The following is a 23,480-nucleotide window of genomic DNA, read 5'->3' as shown; positions in this document are numbered from 1 at the left end:
TTAAATACATGAACAAAATTAAAATGAGTTAAAAAATTTACCAAAAGCCCAAAGCTATGGGCTTGAATTTTGGGCCCTTTCCCTTTTTTCTTTTTTTGGGCCTACTGCGAATTGGGCCCGGTTCACTGCTGCTGGGCCAGATCCGGGTCGGGTCAGGCGGGTCGGTTCTGCTGACTGCTGCACTGCTGGGCTGCTGGGCGGACTGGGCCTGCTGGGCTGCTGCCGAATCTGGGCCTGCTGGCTGGCCTGCTGAGTGCAGGCCTGGACTGCTTGTGTTGGGCTGCTGGATAAGTGGGCCTGCTGCAGGCCTGCTGCTGGTGGCCTGCTATTTTTTCTGCTGCTTTTTCGGCTGTTATTGGACTGTTGCGGGAATGGGCTGCTGGGGGCTGCTGTTCGGCTGCTGCTGGGTGCTTGGGGGGCCTTTTCGGGTCGGATTCGGATCACAGGTCGGGTCGGGTCGGTCGACCCGACTGTTCTAATTTTTTTATTTTTTTTCTTTCTTCTTCTCCTTCTTCCCCTTTCTCCTTCCTTCCTCCTTCTTTTCTTCTTCTTCAAAAACCCTAGCCGCCGCCGCCGCTTGCGCCGATCTCCTCCGCCCTCGGTGGCTATGGACGGGCTCTCCTCTTCCCCTCTCCTTTTCCTTCTCTTCTCTTTTCTTTATTTGGTTGCTGTTTTTTTCTTTTTACTTGCTTGCCTTTTTTTAGTGTTTGTGACTTTGCTTGATGGTGTTGTAGGTGTTGGCTATGGAGGGAAAGCAAAGGCACGGCGGTGGTCACGCTGGTCGTGGTGGCGCGACGGCGATGAGGGCCCTTTCGCTGCTGCTTTCTTGACCTTTTTTTTGCTTCTTTTTTTTGCGAAAAAAAAAACTGAACCCCCCCTCCTTTCCTCTCACTTTCTTCTCTTAAATATTTTTACTTTGTCTCTTTCTTCTTTGTTTTCAGGTGGCAGCGGAGGAGGAGGAGGTACGCCAGACGACCGATTGGGGGTGTCAGGCGTGGAGAACTGGGCACGCCCGAATGCTGATTGGGAGCAGTCTTGTCATTCCCAGAAGGACTAAATTGTAACGGGTGCAAAGTTTTCGGGGTAAAAATGTAATTTTAGAAAATATAGGGCTAAAATGTAATTTTTATAAATTTTAGGGGTCCGAATGTAATTTATTTTTTTTATATTTTTTTCTTATTTATTATTGTTTTATTAATATTTTTAAAACATAAAAAAAACAAAAGAAAACAATGGGCCAAACCCCAAACAAGTCCAAAATTAAATTATTTAAAACCCAATTATCCAACCCTACATGCCAACCATTGGGCCCAATCATTAGGCCCACATTAGGTAAGCTCAAAAAAATCATAATTTAATTTTTTTTAATATATATAAAATAAAATAAGATAAAATAAATAAAATAAAATAAAAACACGAAGAACGTACCGGACAAAATTCAGTGATTACAGATATTATTGTCGGTGAAAAAGGATATGAATTTGAACACACTAAAACGAGTTTAGGATTGAAAATAATGATGAATAATTTTAAACATTTTATTAAGAAAAAACATGAAGTGTGAATATTTTCTAAATTTATTTCAGTGTAAAATTATGTAAAAAAGTAAAAACCACATTATAAAGTTTAAAAAAAAAAGAGTAAGTTTTTTATATTAGTGTTCAATTTGACCAAAATTGACAAGCGGCACAATAATTTATTGCCACGTGTACTTCAGATCTGAACCAAAATTGGGATGGTAAGCTTCATTTTTTAATCTCCCGGTCAACGATTCATTTTTGGTTGACAATAATGATGGAATTTAACGGTAATTTAGTTAATGATTAATTGTAGAATTTCAGGTTGCAACAAAATTCTAAAGCATTAACTCCAATAATTACAACAACCAATTAATTAATTACTCTTCCATGAATGCTTCTCAAATAAAGAGTCTTACCTTTCAGCAATTAAAGCATCATGATTCAATGGAAGGTGATATGAAAAGTTCCTTATTTATTTTGGTACATTTTCATCGAATTTGTTATGCTAGGAGAACCCAGTAGGGAGGGTCAAAGTTTTTCTTACCATGCCAAATAAGAGCATTATTATCATCAAATCAGTTACTCAATTTATTATAATTTTACATTATATATATAATTACAAATAAATGGTCTTTATCATAATAATAATAATAACGAAATAAAAGAGCCCTGTAAGGTCTAAATTAATATGAATTGAAAATAGTTGAGGGGATCGCTGTTTTACCTTTGATATTTGGAATAGGCCCTTCGCCTCTTAGTAATACTCTTTTTGGAGAATTTTATAAAATTTAAATAAATAAATAAAAACAATTTTCCTCTCAAATGATTGGTTTTCTAAAATAAAATCATTTTTACTTTTAGAAACTTAGTCATTTACTTTTTTTTTTAATTTCAAATTTTAATTTTAATTTTTCTTGTTAAATTTATTGGTGTAATATTCTGAAATTAAAAAAAAAAAAAGAACTCATTTGGCAAACATGCAACTAAAAATGACCCTCGGATGATGATCTTGAATTTAAAAAATAATTTTAACAACTTTAATAATCGAACTTAAATTTTAAAATATAAAAAGTAAAAGAGCTAAATTCCAAATCAAAGAAGAGTATAGAGACTTATTGTAACACCCCTTACTCGACCCAATATCGGGTCAAGATATCGAGATGTTACATTCGTTATCAAAACAACTACAATCACTCTAAATTGATTGAATATTTTTATTCATGTTATTAGGCTCATAATACATTTAAAATATGATTTATACACTTATCCTAGCTTAACACGAGTTTACAATCTCAAGGTGATCAAAGATAGTTTAAGGGTCAAAATTTAAAGATCCAAACCATCGAAAACTTGTCACAAGTACATTGAAACGACCCGACTTTTAATGACATTGAAAAAATTACTTTTATTTCTTTTTCTACATCTTTCCATACAAAAATTATTTATCATATTTTCTTTATTATAGATTTCCTAATGCTATTTAATTAAGCAAAAATCACATCATCATGCAGGCTTCTATTCACTCTCAATCTCATCCATTCTTTTTTTTTATGGTCAAATTACTCTCCAAATCCTTCCTCTTTTTCCAATGCATCAAATTCAATTTTTTCTTATTGCTAATTTTTGCATTATACTTTAATTTTATTTATATTCTAAAAGAATTAGAATAAAATAATTTAGGGTCGTTTGTTTGGCAGGAAATATTTTCCTGATTTTACGGTGTTCGGAAGCTTGAAAATATTTTACATTTAGGGTGGGTTTGGATGCGCGATTGGGTGCGGTGCGGTGCGTTTAGCTTACTTTTTGTCTCACGCTACAGTATCTAATCTTACCGCCACCGCTGTTTTTACACTAACCGCAGGTAAACTCACCCTTAGAAAATGTTTTGCAAGACGCGGTTAAAATGAATGGGTTTTAGGAAAAATGTCTTACAATTTTATTTCTACAAGACATTTTTCGGAAAATCTTCCTCCCCTCTCACCATATTCCTTCTTCTTCCAGGTAACTTTCCTCCTGCTACTTCTTCCGTTCTTCATCTTTTATTTTACCAAATTTCTGTAAGACATTTACCAAATTCGTCAACGAAGACAAAGTCTGATTCATCGAAAGAAACAATGGCAGAGCCTTACATTGAACAAGTAGAGTATCTCGACGTTCTCACTAAAACCGGTAAAAAAACCAGCGTTTCCAAGCCCAGGCACGTCCCTTCATTCTTGTCCATTTCTGGATTATCTGTTTTTGATCTTTCAACATAAAGGATTACTTTACAACCGGCTCTTTTATTTATTTTCTATACTGTCTGTTGCTTACTCTTTGCAGAAATCATGTTTTTGCAGTTATCAAATTGGAAAATTATAGGACAACTTAATTTAAGCTATACTTGTTATTTGCAGCTTCTGTAAATTGGGTTTGTTAGAACCTTTGAGATTAGTTAAGTTGGTTCCTTGCAATTGGTAGTAATAGCTTAATTTGTTGATTTGGTTTGTAATTTCTTTCAATGAACCCCTAATTTTTTTGGCACTCAATCTGGATTATAGAACTGAAAGTTTTCAAGTGTGTGTGTGTGGGGGGGGGGGAGGTTGCTTATGCTCCTTGAAATTGGAACTGGGAATTGAAAACTTGCAAGCTAGAGCTAGGGAGGCATACATTTGATATAAAATATTTCATTTTGAGTATTATTGTGTGTTAGAGGTTGCTTATGATTTCTGTACTGGCGTTTCTCTATAATGGTAGTTTCTTGATATGTAACTCATTGTGATCTCTTTGCAGGGGAGATGTCCATCGAGATGGGGATTACCATAAAGCAGTCCATGTTTGGATTTTTGCTGAGAGTACACAAGAATTACTTCTCCAAAAACGTGCAGACTACAAGGACTCGTGGCCAGGGTTGTGGGATATCTCCAGTGCTGGCCATATATCTGCTGGTGACTCATCGCTAATAACAGCACAATAAGTGAATCCAATTTCACAAGTCTTCAGTGCTGCTTCTTTCATAGGGCATTTGAAAAACTGTTCGGTCTTTATGTGCCGTGCACAGATATTCTCCCCATGTTCTTGTTTATCATTGCTACTTTCTGTTGTTCTATATACTTGCTAGATTTGGTTAATACATTTCTTTTAAATATCTAATTGATAGTTTCCTAACTGATGGTAAATCTAGTGGTTTCTAGATGGCCAAGAAACCTTTTTGTTCGGAAGGAGTGAAGACATCTGAGTCTTTTTCTTTTTTCTTTTCTTTTCTTTCTTTATTTAAATATCTTATTGTCCATTCCTTTGTAGTAACTTTCAACACAAGAAATTCTTTGGAGATCAGCATCCATTGATTTTCTTTTTACCTTGTTGGCCCATTTTTTCCATCGTCTATTACTTGGTGAACATATTATTGTTAGAAACTTATCCCTTTTTGGTTGATCTAGTGTTAAAACACAATGCTTGCTAAATATCTTATTTGTTCAGGAGGGAGCTTCAAGAAGAACTAGGGGTGATCCTCCCAAAGGATGCATTTGAGTTGATATTCATTTTTCTTGAAGAGTGGTTAGTTGATAAGATCTTCTTTTGTTTTGGTGTAATTTACTCCCTTCTTGGAATGTAATTGGTGCAGCTGATCAGATGACTATGATGCTTTTTTGGTGATTTTGGCAACATTTTCTCTGGTTTTGTTGCTTTGCTAGAACCATTGGTGCATTAATTTCTGATGCTAGTGCTGTCTTACTAAATTCAAGTCTGTTTTGTGTTCATCAGGGTTCAATATTTTCAATAAACAATTAGCATTTGGCATAAATTTACTCTGAAAAATGGTATTATATTTTTCATTTGTAAGTTCATAGTTGTATTGACTTCCTTTTTCTTAGAGAAGAATGTTTTGATTTATTATTTTTCTGAGGTATGCTGCATCAATCTTATGCAATGATAAGGCCATCTAGACATTAAGATTTCACCTAGGTCCTGCATCACTTTCAATTTATCATTATTACTATTATTATTCCATGTTTAGTTTCTTGGAATTTTTGTTTAATTGATGAATCTAAATATTGTTGAGATGCTTAAGTGGTTTTGTGATGCTTTTAGTTCCATTTTGACTTAACATATGCTGTTTACATTTGATTGCAGTGTCACAAACAATGGAAAGTTCATCAATAATGAATACAGCGATGTATACCGAGTAACAACTCTAGAGCCAATTTCTCGGGAAGCCTTTACACTTCAGGTAAGGAAGTTAATAATTATTCTCAGTTGAAAATTTCAACCCATTCAATGTTATTTGATTATATATAATAAGCAAAACTCTGTATTTGTTCTCCATATCAAAGTACTTTCATTGTCCAAAAATTTTTGAGATGAACAACAGTCAATAACAGTCGGAATTATGATTCAAAATTTCATGGATTTTGTTTTCTACTGGATTTTGTTTTCTGGTGGAGTATGGATTAATTTTCTTGATATTCCAAACCTGTCTACAGTAGTGACAAAGTTGACTACAGTGAAACATCTGGTGTAGGTATGCTTTATCATCTCAAGTTTAAACATTGCTTGTACTGAATGAACAAGTGGAATTCAACTCTAGATCTTAAGCCCTGTTGAAAAAACTTCTCTGCATGTATTATTCTGATGTTTCCATGGTTTATAAAATGTTTTCATGGTTTCTGAACTTATAAGTACAAGTTACGATGCATGTATCTGGTTTCGTTTTAAATACCTTCTTTGGGTATTAGTTGCATCTTGTGGTGAATGAATTATTTTATTAACAGATCCCATTTACTGTAGTAAGTTCTGAGCAGGGAGAAACATGAGTGCACTCTTTTAGAATGGCTTGCAATTTGCAAATGATCAATAGATGCTATATTTGGTTTAGATGCTATATTTGGTTTTGCATAAACCGAGGACTAAATAGTTGTAGGTGGGGATAAAATAAATGAATTCTACAAAACAAAAACGTTTTGTAACTTGATGACTCCATTTGTGCAGTAAGGGAGAAAAAGACTGGACAAGAAGAATTGGCAATGATCGTCATTTAATCTGCATAGAGGATCCGTTTGTGGTATCTCATGACCTTGGTCGAGTGATGGACAAGTTCAGCATTAAAGTTCTAAGAGAAGAGTTTGAACGAGTGGCTGATGTAATGCAGTGTGATCCAAATCTTTAGAAAACACTCTTTGAACCTTAAGTCCCTGGGTAACAAAACCTTGTCCAAGTGTGTTAGAAAATCAATGGTTAAAGCTATTTGGTTGGTTTTAGTAGTTTGTGTGCTTTGCACCCCTATAATCTTCAATTTTGATCTTTTGAGTTCACATCCATTTTAAAGAAGTTTAAGCTTATTATATGTAATCAAGAAAAGAAATTTCCTAACATTTTATGGATGGATGTTAAACAAGTTGTAATTAATTGATTGATAGTGTATACAAAATTCCCGTATGATCTAAACATATTCATATCAAATGAGTGTATTATATCATATTTGTGTCTTTAAGTGAAACAAACAAAAGTCTTATTATATATATCTAATAAATCATTGCAATATATGTAAAAATAATTTAAAATATAAATTTATTAATATATATAATAAAATCAATTAAACAATAAAAAAATAATACATTTTTAAATATAATTTGTTTAATTTAAAATAACTTTTATGAAATATTTTAAAAAATCTATCAAATAATAAAAAATATTTTACAGATTCATTCAAACACTAAAATAATAAATCATTTCTAAAAAAAATAAATTATTTTTCAAAAATTATTTTCTGAAAAATATTTTAATGGCAAATAAACAGAGCAGTAGTATAAAGTACAACAAACCATTGAACTCTATCTTTAATGAATAATAAAATAAAAATTATTGAAGGAAAAAGGCAGAAAAGCTGATCCGCCATTTTGGTAGTTGGCAGGCCGCGCTTATCAGTCAAAACACATTTATAGCGAGATGGTTACTCGATATCGACGCTGTCCTCCATACGATATAACAATATATAGAAAAATAAAAACAAAAAGTTAATTGGCGGACAGCGTATGGAGGATAGCGTGGATAGAAAAACAAGTTGATTCTTTATAGAAAAACAAAAACAAATTCAAAAGCACAATCGATTTGCATAACTCAAACTAAAAAACAATTCTAAAAATGTCCATAGAGAAAGCTAGGATTAAATTTGACAAATTAAAAACATAACTCAATAAATAAAATTTAAAATAAATACTCATATTTTAAATAAAGCTAAGAATTATTTAAATAAATATTCATATTATATAATTAAAATGTTTATATTTTTATACTAGGTTAAAATATGTCACAAATTCTTGTACTATTCGTAAATTTGAAATTTAGTCCACATACTTTTATTTTTGAGCTAGTCTTACTTTTTAGATATTAAAATTAAGGTTCAGTTGTTTGCATTATTAAAAATATTTTGTTAAATTCATGTTCATTATAACATTATTTTTTAGTTATACGAATATCAAGTATTTTTTATTTAAAAATGTGACATCAATAAAATTAACAAAAAAATTTAACAATGTTAAAATTGGACTTGATTTTTAAATCTAAAAAGTAGAGAGATTAAATTCTTAAAAATAAAAGTATATGAACTAAATTTCAAATTTCTGAGGTGTACATAGACTTATGGCATATTTTAAAATTTATACTACAAAATATTTATTGTTAATATATTTATAATTATAATAAATATTTATTATTGAAATATTTATATTGAATATTTTTCAATAATATATGAATAATATTATCTAAAATTATTTTTAAAAATTTATTACTAAAATGAAAATGAAATTTTAATTAATATATTAAAATAATAAATTATATGAATAATTTATTATATGATTCGATATATTTACAAAAAAAATGGCTTATTTTTATTGACTTGTAAGTCATTTTCTGCTAACCAAATTATTTTATACGAAACAAACACAAGAGAATGCAAAAAACATTTTCAGGAAATCATTTCCAGTGAAACAAATGGATGTTTATTATAAAACCTTCATAAACGAAACTTAAAGTTTTGGGGTGAGGTGATTCATTTAAAGTTTCTTTAAATAAAAAAGAACGAGTCGTAGGGGTGTTCAAACGATCGGTTCGATTATTAATCGAATCGAACTAGCATTAATCGAATTAATCGAACTGTATAATCCATTAATAGTTAATCGAATCAATTCTTTTTTAAAATAAATTAAATGAACCAAAATATTTCGGTTGATTCAGTCGATTAACTGAATAAATCGAAATGTATATGTTTTTGTCTTTTGGTTAAAACAAGTATAAAACATATCAAATATATATATTGAAATAAACTGAAATATATTTATTTATCTTAAAAGTTAACCGAATTAACCAAAATTTTATGACTTGAAAAACTACATAATAAAAACACTACATAAGTCTTAAATTAATACATAATATTAATTATTAAGTTCGATTAATTCGGTTAATTATTCGATTTGGAATCGAATTAACCAATAAGCTAAATTTCAAAAAGCCATTAACCGACCTTCGACACAACTAAGTTCAACCACCGATTGATTAACAAAATAAGATCGATTTAATCGGTTAATTCGGTTTTAACCGAAGTTTGAACACCCTTAAGTCCTCCTCACCCTGAAACGACAACGTTTTCAATAAGCATGCTTTGATAACCTTGGCCTTGGATGCACCATCAATGGTGCCGCACGTTGTAAAGTCAACCCATAAGCTTCCTCCATGTCCAGCTTCTCAGGCATTAATCCATCAGCCAACTCCCACTCGAAAGCATGCGCTAACGTCGCTGTCAACAGTTGAACCATGCGCAATCCCAAGCTCATTCCGGCACAGATTCTACGCCCGGCGCCGAACGGTATGACCTCAAAATCATTGCCCCTAACATCAGCGTTCGGCCTTTCGCCGCCGGGCAAGAACCTCTCGGGCCGAAACTCAAGCGGGTTGTTCCACTCGTTAGGGTCTCGAGAAATGGCCCATACGTTGACCAAGAGGGTGGCGCCCTTGGGGATGTGGTAGCCGTTGATGTCGCAGCTGTCGGAGGCCATACGAGGGAGGGAGAGCGGGGTGGACGGGTGGAGGCGGAAGGTTTCTTTGATGACGGCTTGGAAGTAGGTTAGATTGGGCAAGTCCAAGTCGGAGACGAGGCGGTCTCGACCAACGACTGAGTCCAATTCTTTACGAACTTGAGCCATGATGTTGGGATGCCGAATTAGCTCAGCCATTGCCCACTCAACTGTGCTTGAAGATGTATCAGTTCCTGCTGTGAACATGTTCTGCAATAATCATGTCCAAACAAGTTAGTAATATCAAAGTTAATTAATATACTTCAACCCATTTGTTATAAGGTATTCGTCGTCGACGTCCTGGGTTTCGAGTAGTAGAAATTGTTTGGTTGTGGTATTTGCGTGGAACTAATTTGTTTGTACTGAAAAAATGTTATTTTACTTAAAAGTTTTTTCTAAAAATAACCAATAATCATTTTTAAATAATAAATTTTTGAATATTAAAAAATCAAAACAATACTAAATTATTATTATTTTATTATTATAATTCAAATTGTATCACTGTTGGAGTTGATTATAAAAAATTCATATTATTCAAACCCAACCCAACAGTAAGCTCATTTTACTTTTTAAATAAAATATTTATATATTTTATAAAAATTAAATAAATTTTTATTTAATCTATATTATATTTAAATTACTAATTAAGATAGTATCATGAGTCAATTAGATACTATTCACAAAAAATTATTCTATTTAAAACATAAAAAAATTATTATTAGGAATTTTTTATCTTCTTATATAAAAATAATTTTAATCCACAATAAATTCATAAATAATTAAATTTAGAGAAAATATTTAATATATTATCAGTTGAGTTTTTAGACTCCACAAATAAAACAAAAAAATTAAAAATATCCTATAAAGATATAATAAAATATTAAAAAATAAAATATATAACAACTTTTTAAGACACTTATAAAATAAAATAATAAACTACCTAAATACAAAATATTAAGTCTTAAATTTAAATTTAAAACATCAAAATTCACAAAATTTCAATTATACAACAACCTCGTTTACACTTTATATAAACTTTTAGCTCAAATAGTAGCTATGACGAAATCTAATTTGAATTATGTGAGGACCCCCAACTTGCGGGTAGCCTAAAGCTAAGATACATGTTATATTATATATAATATTTTAATAATAAATTTGTATATTGGTTTTTATATTATAATATTGCAATTAGGTTTTATCCAATAATAAATTTATTATGAGGCAACACCAACTCAACTAAGAAATAATTTTAAAAAAAATATATTTTTATGAAATAAATTACGTTAATTATAGAATTTTTTTATTTTTTATATTTGTATATAAAATTAATAGAATTTAAACTTAAAATTTCATATTTTTAAACTTTTAATTCTAAAACTTCAATATATATAAATTTATAAAAAAAATTATTTTTTACATAATATTTAGTCACTATGTAGACAAAGGGGATCGCCTACTTAGAAGGTAGGTAGGAGTTCACACCTGGCAATCTCTTTCTTAATGAATTGAAAACAGATGCCATTGAAAGAGAGTTCCCAACATAATTTAATGTTCGTAGTGCCGGCAAATTATAGAAATGACGCATGAATCATTTAATAAGCAAGCAAAAAATCACATTAATTATTTCAGAGTCTAGTAGTAATTAAACAAGTATTGCTTCTACCATCCACTTTGCTAGTGACAGATAACTTTAAAATTTTAGTGAGAATTTTTAAAAATTTTGATAATTTTAATTAACATTTTTTAAAAATATTTAGAGGTTTTATGAGATTAAAAAAATTGAAGAGTAATTGCAATTTTAAAAGTTTTCAAGATTTTAATAATATTTTTTAAAATATTAGAGGGCCTAATTATTTTTTAAAATTAAGGGTATAATTACAATTTTAAAAACTTTAGTTGGCCTCTGCACGTTGTGGTGTTATATTGCATAATAAAAACATTTAAAATACTATTAGATTTTGTTACACTTATATGTTCATATGAGTGAAAATAATTATATAATATTTATTAAGAATTAACATAAAAATCAAATATTACTTTAGTTTAAATGATAAAGTTAGGAAGGGTAAGTTTTATATATAGGATTTAAATCTCATGTATTTTTTTATTTTTATATAAAAATATATATTTAAATTAATATTTAATAGTGCCTTAAAATAAGGGTCTTTTGGTACTACAGAGAAAAGTAAAGTATAACATATGATATATTTTTGGATCAACAAAAATAAAGATATAATTTAAATAATGAGTATTATAAGATATAAATTATAGTAAAAATAAACAGTTATAAAATTTATATAATATATATTTATTAATATAAAGTATTGGGGATAGTATAATATTAGATTTATTATATGATATAAAAAAAGTAATTAAAATTAATATTTTGAAATTTATATAAATGTAGAATATCTGAAACTAACTAAATAAATAAATCATTATGAAAGAAAAGGATTGGAAAGTGGAAAGTGGAAAGTGGAAAGTGGAAAGAGTACCAAAAGTAATGCTTTGATCTCAGTGTCGGAGAGCTTTCCACCTTCAGCGCCATCAACATTCTCCAATGAAATCAACGTACTTAAAAAATCCTTGTGTTTCACTTGCCCATTACTTTGTCGAGCTTTGGTTTTGTGTTCTTCAAGAATGGCACTCAAGAACCTATCGAATTTGTTATGGAGTTTCTTCATTTTAGCTTGCACCCCTTGCAGATCCAGCCATTCAAGCGCCGGAATGAAGTCGCCGATGTTGAAAACCCCGGCTAACTGCATCAGCTCCACCACCATCGACTTGAACTCATCCGCTTCTGGATCGGAGCCTCCACTGCCGTCTCCGAACACCCTTTTCCCCATCATCACTTGCCCCAGGGCATTCACTGTGCATACGTTCAAAAGTTGCCCTAAATTCACCTTTGTTTTAGCGCTTGCCAAAGCTCGTACCAACACTCTTATCTCCTCCTGTTTGCAAATCATATCCATGGTTTAATTAAACCCTATTCACATCCTTAAAGTATAGTGAAGCTTTATAGTATTCCCTAAATTCGGATCTTAAATAACCGGAGGGGGGGGGGCGCCTTAAGATCTATGATAATGATAAAATTGAAGTATAGTTTAGAGACAATAATAATGATAAAATACTATAGAGTAATGAAATAAACCTCGCGAATCTGTCTAAAGTCGTCCAAAGCCTTGCCGGAGAAGAGATGAAGGGAGCTCATTTTACGTAGCAGCCGCCACCTCGGTCCGTACGGCGCAAACACAAGGTCCTGATAGTTGTAAGCCACATACTTGGCGCCGGCATTCGGTGGGCGGCTGGAGAAGTTAGAGTCATGGACTTTCAAGAATTGAGCCGCCATGGAGGCGGACGCTGCCACCACAACATCCACGAACCCCAACCTGAGGTGCATGAGAGGGCCGTAGACTTTGGCCATGGCGGCTAAACCTTGGTGAGGCACAGGGCTCATATGTGGCAAGTTGCCAATGATGGGCCATGGTTTAGGACCAGGAGGGAGAGGCAGACGGCGGCGCTTCCTCGAGGTAATGAAAACGAAATAGAGGAAAACGGCGGAGAGAATAGAATATAGAACAAAGGAGGCCATGGATGTTTGTTGAAGTTGGAAGTGATGAAGAAGAAGAAGAGCGGAGAGTATTTATATAAATTAACAGGAAAATAATAATTCTATAATAATAATAATAATGTAAAGTTAAATGTGAGGAGAGAATTATCGAAGGGAGCTTTATTGATTGGATAACAATAAGTTAGCTATGGTTTGAAAACGTGGGTTGGGGGATGCGATCGGTGAGCACGTGAGGCTGGTAGGTAACACTAAATATGGAGAACCATTGTTTCACAGGCGAGAACGGAAGCTAGAACTAAGCAGAAAACACACGATTCATCATTCAAGGCCACTCTTATGCATTAGAGAGGTATTTACTAATTTTATCGCTATAATATGATTTTAGCTCCGTACTTGCATTTAATTCGAGTAATTGAATCTTAACTAAAAAAAGATTTTTCTTACTTGTAAGATCCAAAAGCCCTAAAGTAGGTGAATTGAATGGACTGAAAATTTTCCAAGACTGTTTGGTATTATTATTTTTAGGTTTAACCCACATTTTTAGTCTGTCAAGTATATATTTTTTAGTTTAGTCCTTAAAATTCTCTTTGCACGTCAAAAAACTAATGGTTGAGATATCCAACTAATCATATACTGCCACATTACACAGTTGAAAATTCTTAAGTTTTCTATAAAAAATTACAAAAAAAATTATAAAAATATATTTAAAAATACAAAAAATTATAAAATTACAAAAACAATATAAAAATGCAAAAAAATTACTAAAATTTGTATCCCCTATTCACAACTAAATTGACTACCTCCAAAAAGTATACTGAAGCTTTAGTATTCCCTAAATTTGGATCCTAAATGAGGGGGGACCATTAAAATCTCTCTGGACATACTTTCTTTTCCTATAATAATTGTGGTATAATTTAGAGATATTAACTAAAGCTTGAACATGAGATCATTATCTTGCGAAAGTATATTATCTACAATATAATTTAATAAATCAAATTTATAACTGATAAATTTTTAGGTGATAAATTTAAATATTTTTTTAAATTATCAACTAAAATAAACTTACAATTATAAATTCTAAATGCGAAGAATACAAAAGCTAAAATATATTTTAACCCTTAGAAAAATTCTGACAAACCCAACACTGACGGGCAAGCTCTTCATTTTTATTGGCTTTCTTTCGTCAACCATTACCATGTCAAACCAAGTTGAATCTTTGTAATTATGCATTTACAATCTTTGTTAGGTTTATAAAAATTTTAAATAGCATTTTTAATCATTTTTCACGTTGACATTGTTTCCGGCATTTTCAAATCTAAAGGATGATGCTAATCTGTTAAGGCCGGTGAGCTTTCTGTCTTTTGTTATAGATGCCGAAAGAAGAAACTTCTAGTGATATACTTCCAGAAAGGGCCTTTAGATTATGTCAACCTTCAAGTTTAGTTTAAGGCAAACCTCAAACATGTTAGTAGTAAGAATCTATAACACCAAGTTTTCACATTATGGGACAGAAAAATAATAACTTGCCTGCAATTCTTTTCCTCAAATTCTAGAGCAATTACTTTTCTGAGCTCAACTTAATTTGGAAGTCATATATAACAATTAACATTTAAACCTTAAGTTGTCTCCAGCAGTGTTATATAACTCAGTGAAGTTAGCAGCAAGCTCAGCTCCAACATCCTTTCCAGCCACCAAAGTTGTGTGTCAATAGTTCATTGTTTGAGGATACGATTATTCCCCCTGTGAAATCATAATTGGAATCAAGATTAAGAATTATAGTAATTGATGTTAGAAACAATTTAATTATCATAGTAAATAAGCATAGCCCGTAGTTGTTTGAAATGAAAATTTTTTTAGCCCCGGCAAGGCATTAGTAAGTTCAGAGCCAGTAGGTTGTTTCACCGAAAATAATTTATGAAAAATACCTCCAGCATTTCTCTGCATTTGTTTAGCTCAACAGAAAATAAACTCTTTTTTCTTGTAAATTGATTCTCCTTTTTTAAAAGCGAAAATCATTTTTCAAGAAAGAGCTCATTTATAAGAAAATTAATTTTGATGTAAAAATTAACTTGAATCATGTCTAATATGATTATATTAATAATAGGTTTTTATTTTAATTTTCAAAAAGTAATTAAAATATTAATATTAAATATTGTAATGTTCGATATACATATTTAACTATTTATATTTAATAATATCATAAATAAATAATAGATTTTAATAAATTATTTAACATTATGTTTTTGTTTTAATAATAAAATTTAACAGATAATAATTTTAAATTTTAAATACTATTATTGATATATTCTTGAAAAATATATATTAATATATTAATAATAAATGTTTTGTAGTATAAAATATGAATATTTCAATAATATAAATATTATGTTTAAATCATGCTTAACTTTATTTATTCCTTTCAATTTTAATGTATAACTATCTACTTTCATGTATGTAATATATATAATTTAAATTAAGTTTTAAATATTGTCTTATTATAAAATAAATTTCAATTGTCAAAAAGAAATGTTACTATAATATTTTGTAACAAAAATATTTATGTTATCTTTTTTCAGTAAAAACAACTTTTACAAAATGATTTTAGTGAAATTTGTCAAACAACAATTTTTTTTTATGTAGAATCATCCAGAATAAAAAATTATATGTATCAGTTTTTTTTCAAAAAGTTAATTCACTTTCCAAAATCATTTTTCAAGGTTGCGCGACAACCACACAGTGCAATGCAAATAATAACCACAAATCTTTCCTACCAAAGCAGGAATGGGTCGATCGGTTATCTGATATTTTTACACAAGGGAAAATAGTTTTAACATAAAAAAAAATTTTGCTCCCCTCTGCTCAAAGAAATCATGTGAACCGTTAAAATTATCAAATGAATTTAATTTACTACCAACTTATGTAAGTGTTCATCATTGCGGTCAAAAAAATACTTTGAGAAATAAAATTTTCATTTTAAGCATGATCTTATAAAGTAAAAATATGCATTTAAATAATGTTTAAATTCGTTAATTTTATGATATTTTAGTAAGAATATAAAAAATAATTTTTTTATAACTTTTTATTAATATTTTGATATATAAAATATAAATTTTAAATTCTTTTAAGCAATTTATATTAATTATTTCTAAATTTTAATTTGAATAATAAGCAATATTTTAAACATTAAAATATAACTATTACAAATTTAAATATATAATATTATATATTTGAAATAAATTTCAATAGGGAAATTATTGTATACTCAATATAAATATTACATAAAATACATTGGATTATAAATAAGGGTTGAAAATGTCATTTTACTCCAAAAATGTTTTCCCCAAACACAATAATGTTTGGGTTCAAAAACACACTTTTCAGAAGCAATTTTGACTTCAAAAGTTGTATGTTCAGCATTAATTTTCAAAAACACTTTTGAAAAACAATGAAAAAAAAAAGAGCCTAATACATGCTGAAAAATCAATATTCCTACCAATAGTCGCATAAAGATCTATGTGCGCATTTGCGTCAGTGCATATGTCCAGAAAGAGGGGTGAGAGAAACTTACTGTAATCTTGTTTCATTCCTCATCACTATCATAAACAACTGCCAGGCGACGATGTGTGGGAGCTTTTCTAGGAGGTGAGTCCTCATCCGACTCAATTCCCTTGCGCTTACTGCTGCCAACAGACTCCTTCACTTTTTGCCTAGGCTCCTGCAAAATAATCAAGATAATAAAATTCATAAAACTCACAACACCATATAATCGATGGGGAAAATTATTTCCAGATTTACTTGTCATTAGTAGCCATGCTTCTGCATAAAAAGAAGGTATTATTTCCTCTAAAGAGATAAAAATATCGAGGGAAGGTGTGGTCCAACCAAAGCAACACATACAAAGAATCATCTAATACTGATAAAAGACGAGTTCTATTGATCATATTCTGCTGCATATATGCTCCACGTTGGGGATATTGATGATATCTAAATGTTCACATTTCAATCTTCACCATTTTTCAATCCAATCACAGACGTTTAAACATCACCAAACAAACTTAGACACCCATAGTAACCATTTCAGATGTCCCAGCACAGTCCAAACTTGCAGCCATGTTAAATGAACATGCTAATAAAAACTTCACTCTTCCACTCGATGGTAACTGTAATGCTTATAGTGGTAGCAAAGGGCAATAGAGACCTCAAATTTTAATATCTAGGAAGAAGCCTTTCCATGCAAGCACATATGTTTTCTAATAAATCCAAAGACTTCCCCAATAGCATCATGTCTTACAACTTGAATAAAAACCTTGTTTTTGAAGGATACTATGTCATTCAGTAAGAAAACATAATCCAACTGTTTAGATTCATAGCATGCAAAAGCATATATTCTTTCAATTTTCTGATTATCCAACCCATGTCCTCTTTTTGGCGGGTTGGGATCCCATCCATTACTTTCCAATACATTTAGCAGCACCATTAAAATGTGTACAACCCATCTATGAATTGTCAAAGTCATACCTTTAAATGGTGATTAAAGTTGTATTGGACAAAAATGGACATAAAAGTAATGGATGGGAGCCAAACCCCTTTTTGTCCATATCGAATTCAATGCATGGCATATGCGAGTAGAAGAATGTATAGCTATCAGACCAATTAGGGACATCTTAATATCACAAAATCAGCAAAATGAATTGTGGACCCAACAGTTCACGCAAGTATACGCTACTTGAACTTTACCGGCCATTCATTTAGAGAAGCTGTCTAATCGGTAACATTTAATCATAGAATACAGATGTCAAAGGCATACAGAAATCACTTGTGTTGCATATGCAGCACTGAAGATAAGCATCTGAAATGCTTTTCAGATATGGTACATGAATTTTATGCTCAAATATAAAGCATGGAGAACTTGTTGAAGAGAAGAAAATAATAAATACTTACCTCAGCTTCCTCTTCCTCCTCTGAAGCTCTGTTAGCGTTAGCATCTGCCTCTTCATAGCGCTCTTCCTCTTCCTCTTCCTCCGATTCTTCATATTCTGGCTCCTCGTCCTCAATCCTATTGTGTGCAGACCTCTCATCTTCTTCCCCTTCAGTTTCATACTCAGACTCCTCTCTGTCACTTTCAGAGAAACTAATAGGCCGCCGAGATGATTTTACATCTGATACGGATGACTTGCGAGGGACATCCCTGTAACCCTGTGACTGGTAATCACAAATAAAAATAAAAACATACAGTTAACAAATTGCAACAAAAACAATTTCCTAGGAATAAGAGTGAAAGTACCTTCTTGGCATTCATAATGCGTTTTTCTGCCCGAGCTTCTACTTCCAAGTCTTCCTCAAAGAGGCGGCGAGAGCGACGAGAATCATTATAATCCATTTCATCATCCTGATAAAATAAATTTGAAAAACATGTATTATTCAGTTTAGAAAGTATGATTTAAGGATATCTAAAAGGAACAGTTACACATGCTCAAGAAATGAAGATTGCTGCAGGTTTAGTCAAAATTAAAAAACAGCTGATAATTATCAATATAAGACATTCCAATATGTATAACATGAAAGGTAATTTCTAGACCTCATCAAGAGCACCCTCCAGATACCCAGTTGAAAGTTGACGCTTTCTTTCTACAGTTTGTGTATACTTTCGGTTCACCTTTTCCCTCTTACGATTCAGAAGAACATTAGCTCTGATTGTTTGATTCTCAGCCTGCAAAATCACACACAAAAGGGAAAAAAACATTTAAAATTCCTGTCACTGAGAAACAACTTGCACCGAATTGTAAGATAAGCAACTAATTACCTTCTCCTTTTCCTCCTTTTCCCTTTCTGGATCAACATCAGTAATGCAATTCTTAACCTTATAGACTTTTTTATGATGTGAATCAACAAGAGCAGTCAACAGCCGATGAGAATTCGATGACAATGATGAGGGCATAAATCTCATCTTACTTAAAATCCTTCCTTGAGATTGAAGAATTCCCTGCAATTACCACAATTAAAGCAGTTACCAAGTCCAGTTTGAATTTAAGCATTGTTACAAGATCAATAATAATAACAGAAACAGCAACAGCCACAAAAATGAGAATGTTACATTGATTTCATGGTAGAGCCAGCCTTAGGAGTAATACTTAAAACCAAATAATAACCCCATAGACTGCATGGAATGAGCAGATAATAGCCCAAAATCAAGGTTCCGAGGCCAAATTCTGTTCCTACTGGACCTATCCTACCAAACCGATTCCAAAATTGAGGCAAGCTTCCTACACAAAGATGGCTGGAACTGCAATAGCATATAGTGGAAGTTGACTATAAAACTTCCATACTCCCCTTTTTCCCCGCAAAATACTTACACACAAAATATACTCGCATATATCATATTCACAGAATGTAACTAAAAATATGCATTTCAACCTCAATACAGAAGCTCATGTTGAGCTATTAGCAATATATATAAAATAGTTCACATACCAATTAACACAACAGAGATATTGTCAAAAAGGATACCAGGAGCCATAGATTTCATGTCCAAGACAATGTACAGATAGAAATAGCTGGGGCATTTCAATATGCCACATTCTTTTACTTCATTTTTAAACCATTCCTTATGATCAGTGGACCTTTAACTCTAGAGTCTAGGAGGCTTTCAAACAGTTTAGCATATTAGGTCAGCAGCTGTAATAAGATGCCAGTTCAATTTGACAATTATGATATTATGGATTACTAGACGCATAGACTTGACATTCAGATCACTCTCGAGTAGCCATGAGGAACTTCCATTTTTTTTTCTGTTAAGTTCTATCCTAGTTTATGACAGAAAAAAACAGAGATAAACAACAGAAAATGAAGTAAATAATATATATGTGACCTTGAAGCTTTTGTTGATCCATTTCACATCTCAGAAGCATTGGTCAGAAAAAAAAAAGAGCAAAAGAATTGAAGATATTACACTTCACAAAACCACATCAAATAGGAGGAAATAGTCACCTTCCCATGTCGGAGAAAAAGGTGTGATTGATCATGTTGTGCCTCTTGTACAGATATGTCAAGAACTTCATTGCCAATTAACAACTGTAAACTACCATCTGACCATCTCACAAAGCGAGCATTGCTTTCATACTACATACAACAAGAGGAAATATAAGAAACCCTGCTTGGTTAAGAAATTAAGAGATTGATAACAGACCAGAAAATTAATTCTGACAACGAAATAAAAACAACAAATATAGTTAAGGAAAAAAAAAGAATCTAACTATAGTGGTGGCTAACGATCACCCTACTCACAGTTTTTGATTAACTTTGTAACCATCCCAAACTTACAGCACATACATGCAATAAATAGATCTACATTCTTTTCCAGCATGCTCAAATCAAATCACCAAAAAGAAGGGGGTGGTGGCAGAAATTTACTCACTGAAGTTGTGCCATCTTTCTTTCTGACGGTCCTCCAACGAACAATATTGTTCTCCAACCTAATACGTTTTTTTGAGCCAGACTCATCTGTTACAAATGTATCCTCCTCAACATATGTCTTGGGATCAAATGGTTTTGGGTCAATGCCCATTATATTTGAAACTTTGATCATGTTCATCTGCAAAAAGAATGACAGAAGTATGAAGTCTAGCCTCAAGCGCTTAGAATGTGCTTGGTTGAAAAGAAAAGTGTAAGGAAAGAAAATAAAAGTGATGACTATTTTACATCCTAATGCATAATAAAAAATTTGGAATGATAAGAGGACAGAAAATGAGAGATGGATGTATGTTAGTTCAAAATTATGCATTTTTGAAAGGCTTCATTTTCTTTCCTCTAATTTTTCAACTCTACCGAACAATGAATGGAAAGGAAATTAATTTTTCTTTCAATTTTTTCATCCTTCCTACCAAGCACACCAATAGAAAGAAAAATTTTATTTTCCATCTTTATATGTTTCTATTCTTTCAATTGTCTATCCTTCCAATTTTCTTTCCACTCTACCAAGCAAAGCCTTAAAGTAGTAATGACCCTCAAAACCTCCAACGCACTTCAGCTGATGCTTCCATTTGAAATAAAAATGGCGTAATGTACCAAAAATCCAATTGAATAACGAAACAATTTCTAAAATGTCACTAACTATAAGAAGATATCCTTAAGATGATGCTAAGTTAGATTTTTTTCAAGAGAGAGCATAGGAAGAAGATAAACCTTGGTTGGATGAGCTGGAGCAGGGCGAAATGGAACCTCCAGCTCCAACGGGGGACCAACTGGCTTCTCTTTTTGTTTCACCTCAACATGCTCATCATCTGACTCATAACGAGCATCTTCATCATGCACCATATCTTCAAGTCTTGGACTCTTCCCATAGCTCCCTTCCTCTTCCATAGGAGATCTCTAAGGGACAAAAGAATTTACATCATCCTTCTAACATGACCACAGGCATACTGGAACTTATATAAAGGCAAAAAAGAAGAACCATATTGCGTTTGACACATGATACTCACAATTTCCTCTTGCTCCATATCATGTCGAACTGCATATTCTGCTTCTTCTTCTTCTTCATCAGAAGCACCAAATACATCACGAATTTCAGCAGCTGAATGTGAAAGGTGAGCTGGATCCTTCTCCTCCTCTGGTGACTTACTGCCATTAAGCCAATTTGGTAGAACAGTAAGTGCAGATCATTAGAGACAATAGTACATCCAAGGAATCATTATTATATAAGGTTTTGCATCAATTTTTTCTGTTTCAGTTTTAGCAAAAAAAGAAACATACTATTTACATTTTAGAGAACATGTAATACAATGTCAAAGTACCAAGTACTGCACACCTAATAGGCAAACAACATATAGGAGAGTAATAATAAAAATTGAACAAATAAAGACAAAAGGAGACACAGGCAAGAACGCACAGCATGAGACTGAGTAAGGGAGAGAGTAAATTACCTCAAGCTTCTAGTTTGATCAACCTCTTCATCTTCGTTATCATGATAATGGTTTTCCTCAGACCTTTCTGACCCACTCTCAATTACTTCCCTTCTCCGGCTAGTCACTACCCTCTGACCATAGTCTTCTTTTTCATCACTATCTGTCTCTTTTGCCTCACTTTCTTCCCTTTGATCCCCAATATCCACTTCTTGGGAGCTTTGTACTCTTTCACCCTCACTTTCTCCAGGATCAGGTTCTAAATCTCGTAGGTCACCATCACTCTCCACTTCTGCCTCACCATGTCCCTCCACTTCAGCTTCACCTTCGCCTTCACCCTCAGGCTCCATTGCACCCTCAGCTTCATCCTATATGCAAAATCATTAAACAAGTTAACTTCAAGCAATTCTACTTCTAATCACGCACAAAAAACATAGAGAACTCCATAATAGCAGAAATTATCTAAGCAAACTAGGATCAAATACCCTAAGGCTATTTTAGGTCTTTCCAGACCCCAAGAAAAGGAGAAACTCACAACCGGTGAGAACACCAATTATTCCTTTCTAGACTTGAATTTTTTTGTATATAATTTAAACTCAGAGAGTAACTCTAAATAACAGCAAACATCTTGGCAACAGATCAACCATTCTGAAACTTGCATTTCTTTTTCATCCAAGAAAAGGGGAGGAATAAAAATGGTGCAAGATATCAAATTATGACATTCTAAACTATAATTTACTTAGAACAAAATCCCCCTCCAAGGTTCTTGTACTGAGCGTACTTGGCCCTTAATAAGATGATTTCAGAATCGCATTTGTATTCGGAATACAAATTCCATAATCAAGAGGCACAAATTGGAAGAAGAAAAAAATCAAATGAGCAGCTATACACAATTTCCGAAACATTAATTGGCAAATTAAATGAACCTCAATCAACAATACAACAATGATAAACTTATTCAAGCCTAAGCTCGGCATTATCCAGAAAAAATCAATCTAAAAAAGATTGCATTAACAATAGGGTAAACCCATCCTCTAAGTTAAAAATAGTCATCGAACCAAATCAATCACTTAGTAGCGAAACCTAAATAAAAAAACAATTACTGTCCAATTAACATTCGAAAAAAGAAAATAATTAAAAAAAAGCACGATAGAAAAAATAAAACCTAACGATTAAAGAAAGTAAAAATAATTACAGAAGCGTAATTAGGATGGGGATTTGATTCATGTTCGGAATCGATCTCTTCATCTTCCTCCGACTGATCGCCGAAGAGGTTTTGCATCATCTCGTGTCGCTTCTCCTCTCCCATCGCTCTTCTTTTCTCCTTCTCTCTCGCCCTTCGATTGAATGAATTCCTTGGCTCTTTCACGCTCGAAAGCAGGAACTAAGAGTACTATTTTTGTTCAATTTTTGCGTTTTTTATTTTTGGTTTTATTTTTGTAGTACA

General features: G+C 32.2%; 3 protein-coding genes across 3 annotated transcripts; 1 reads left to right on the top strand and 2 right to left on the bottom strand.

Moving 5' to 3' along the window:
• The first annotated feature begins 3,427 nt into the window (after positions 1-3,427).
• LOC107943940 (nudix hydrolase 3) lies at positions 3,428-6,956 on the top strand. Its single transcript, XM_016877760.2, has 6 exons — positions 3,428-3,521; positions 3,642-3,717; positions 4,290-4,469; positions 4,977-5,054; positions 5,631-5,727; positions 6,486-6,956. Exons 1-6 carry the CDS (start codon positions 3,428-3,430, stop codon positions 6,486-6,488), a joined length of 528 nt encoding a protein of 175 aa, XP_016733249.1. The 3' UTR covers positions 6,489-6,956.
• A 1,854-nt stretch (positions 6,957-8,810) lies between these two features.
• On the bottom strand, positions 8,811-13,464 carry LOC107946535 (flavonoid 3'-monooxygenase-like). The gene is made up of 3 exons (NM_001327514.2): positions 12,717-13,464; positions 12,061-12,516; positions 8,811-9,775 (listed from the first exon to the last, which is right to left on the bottom strand). The coding sequence occupies exons 1-3, from the start codon at positions 13,155-13,157 to the stop codon at positions 9,140-9,142; spliced, it is 1,533 nt and encodes a 510-aa protein (NP_001314443.1). The 5' UTR covers positions 13,158-13,464; the 3' UTR covers positions 8,811-9,139.
• A 1,070-nt stretch (positions 13,465-14,534) lies between these two features.
• LOC107946534 (protein LEO1 homolog) lies at positions 14,535-23,480 on the bottom strand. The gene is made up of 12 exons (XM_016880918.2): positions 23,229-23,480; positions 22,055-22,401; positions 21,614-21,752; positions 21,318-21,503; positions 20,551-20,727; positions 20,124-20,255; positions 18,940-19,119; positions 18,715-18,846; positions 18,421-18,525; positions 18,078-18,338; positions 16,705-16,851; positions 14,535-14,876 (listed from the first exon to the last, which is right to left on the bottom strand). The coding sequence occupies exons 1-11, from the start codon at positions 23,340-23,342 to the stop codon at positions 16,717-16,719; spliced, it is 1,908 nt and encodes a 635-aa protein (XP_016736407.1). The 5' UTR covers positions 23,343-23,480; the 3' UTR covers positions 14,535-14,876; positions 16,705-16,716.

This window comes from Gossypium hirsutum, chromosome D12, assembly GCF_007990345.1.
Source record: "Gossypium hirsutum isolate 1008001.06 chromosome D12, Gossypium_hirsutum_v2.1, whole genome shotgun sequence".
NCBI classification, from domain to species: Eukaryota; Viridiplantae; Streptophyta; class Magnoliopsida; order Malvales; family Malvaceae; genus Gossypium; species Gossypium hirsutum.
This window is presented reverse-complemented; position numbering and strand designations above follow the sequence as displayed.

Bases quoted from the DNA above. Each gene is read 5' to 3' on its own strand.
- LOC107943940 (XM_016877760.2), top strand. From the start codon at position 3,428: ATGGGTTTTAGGAAAAATGTCTTACAATTTTATTTCTACAAGACATTT. The intron at 3,522-3,641 runs GTAACTTTCCTC...AAACAATGGCAG, and splicing joins CATATTCCTTCTTCTTCCAG to AGCCTTACATTGAACAAGTA. The intron at 3,718-4,289 runs GCACGTCCCTTC...ATCTCTTTGCAG, and splicing joins ACCAGCGTTTCCAAGCCCAG to GGGAGATGTCCATCGAGATG.
- LOC107946535 (NM_001327514.2), bottom strand. From the start codon at position 13,157: ATGGCCTCCTTTGTTCTATATTCTATTCTCTCCGCCGTTTTCCTCTAT. The intron at 12,517-12,716 runs GTTTATTTCATT...ATTTGCAAACAG, and splicing joins ACTTTAGACAGATTCGCGAG to GAGGAGATAAGAGTGTTGGT. The intron at 9,776-12,060 runs GTACTCTTTCCA...TGATTATTGCAG, and splicing joins AGATCAAAGCATTACTTTTG to AACATGTTCACAGCAGGAAC.
- LOC107946534 (XM_016880918.2), bottom strand. From the start codon at position 23,342: ATGGGAGAGGAGAAGCGACACGAGATGATGCAAAACCTCTTCGGCGAT. The intron at 21,504-21,613 runs GTGAGTATCATG...TTTGTCCCTTAG, and splicing joins ATATGGAGCAAGAGGAAATT to AGATCTCCTATGGAAGAGGA. The intron at 16,852-18,077 runs GTAAGTATTTAT...ATTATTTTGCAG, and splicing joins AGGAGGAAGAGGAAGCTGAG to GAGCCTAGGCAAAAAGTGAA.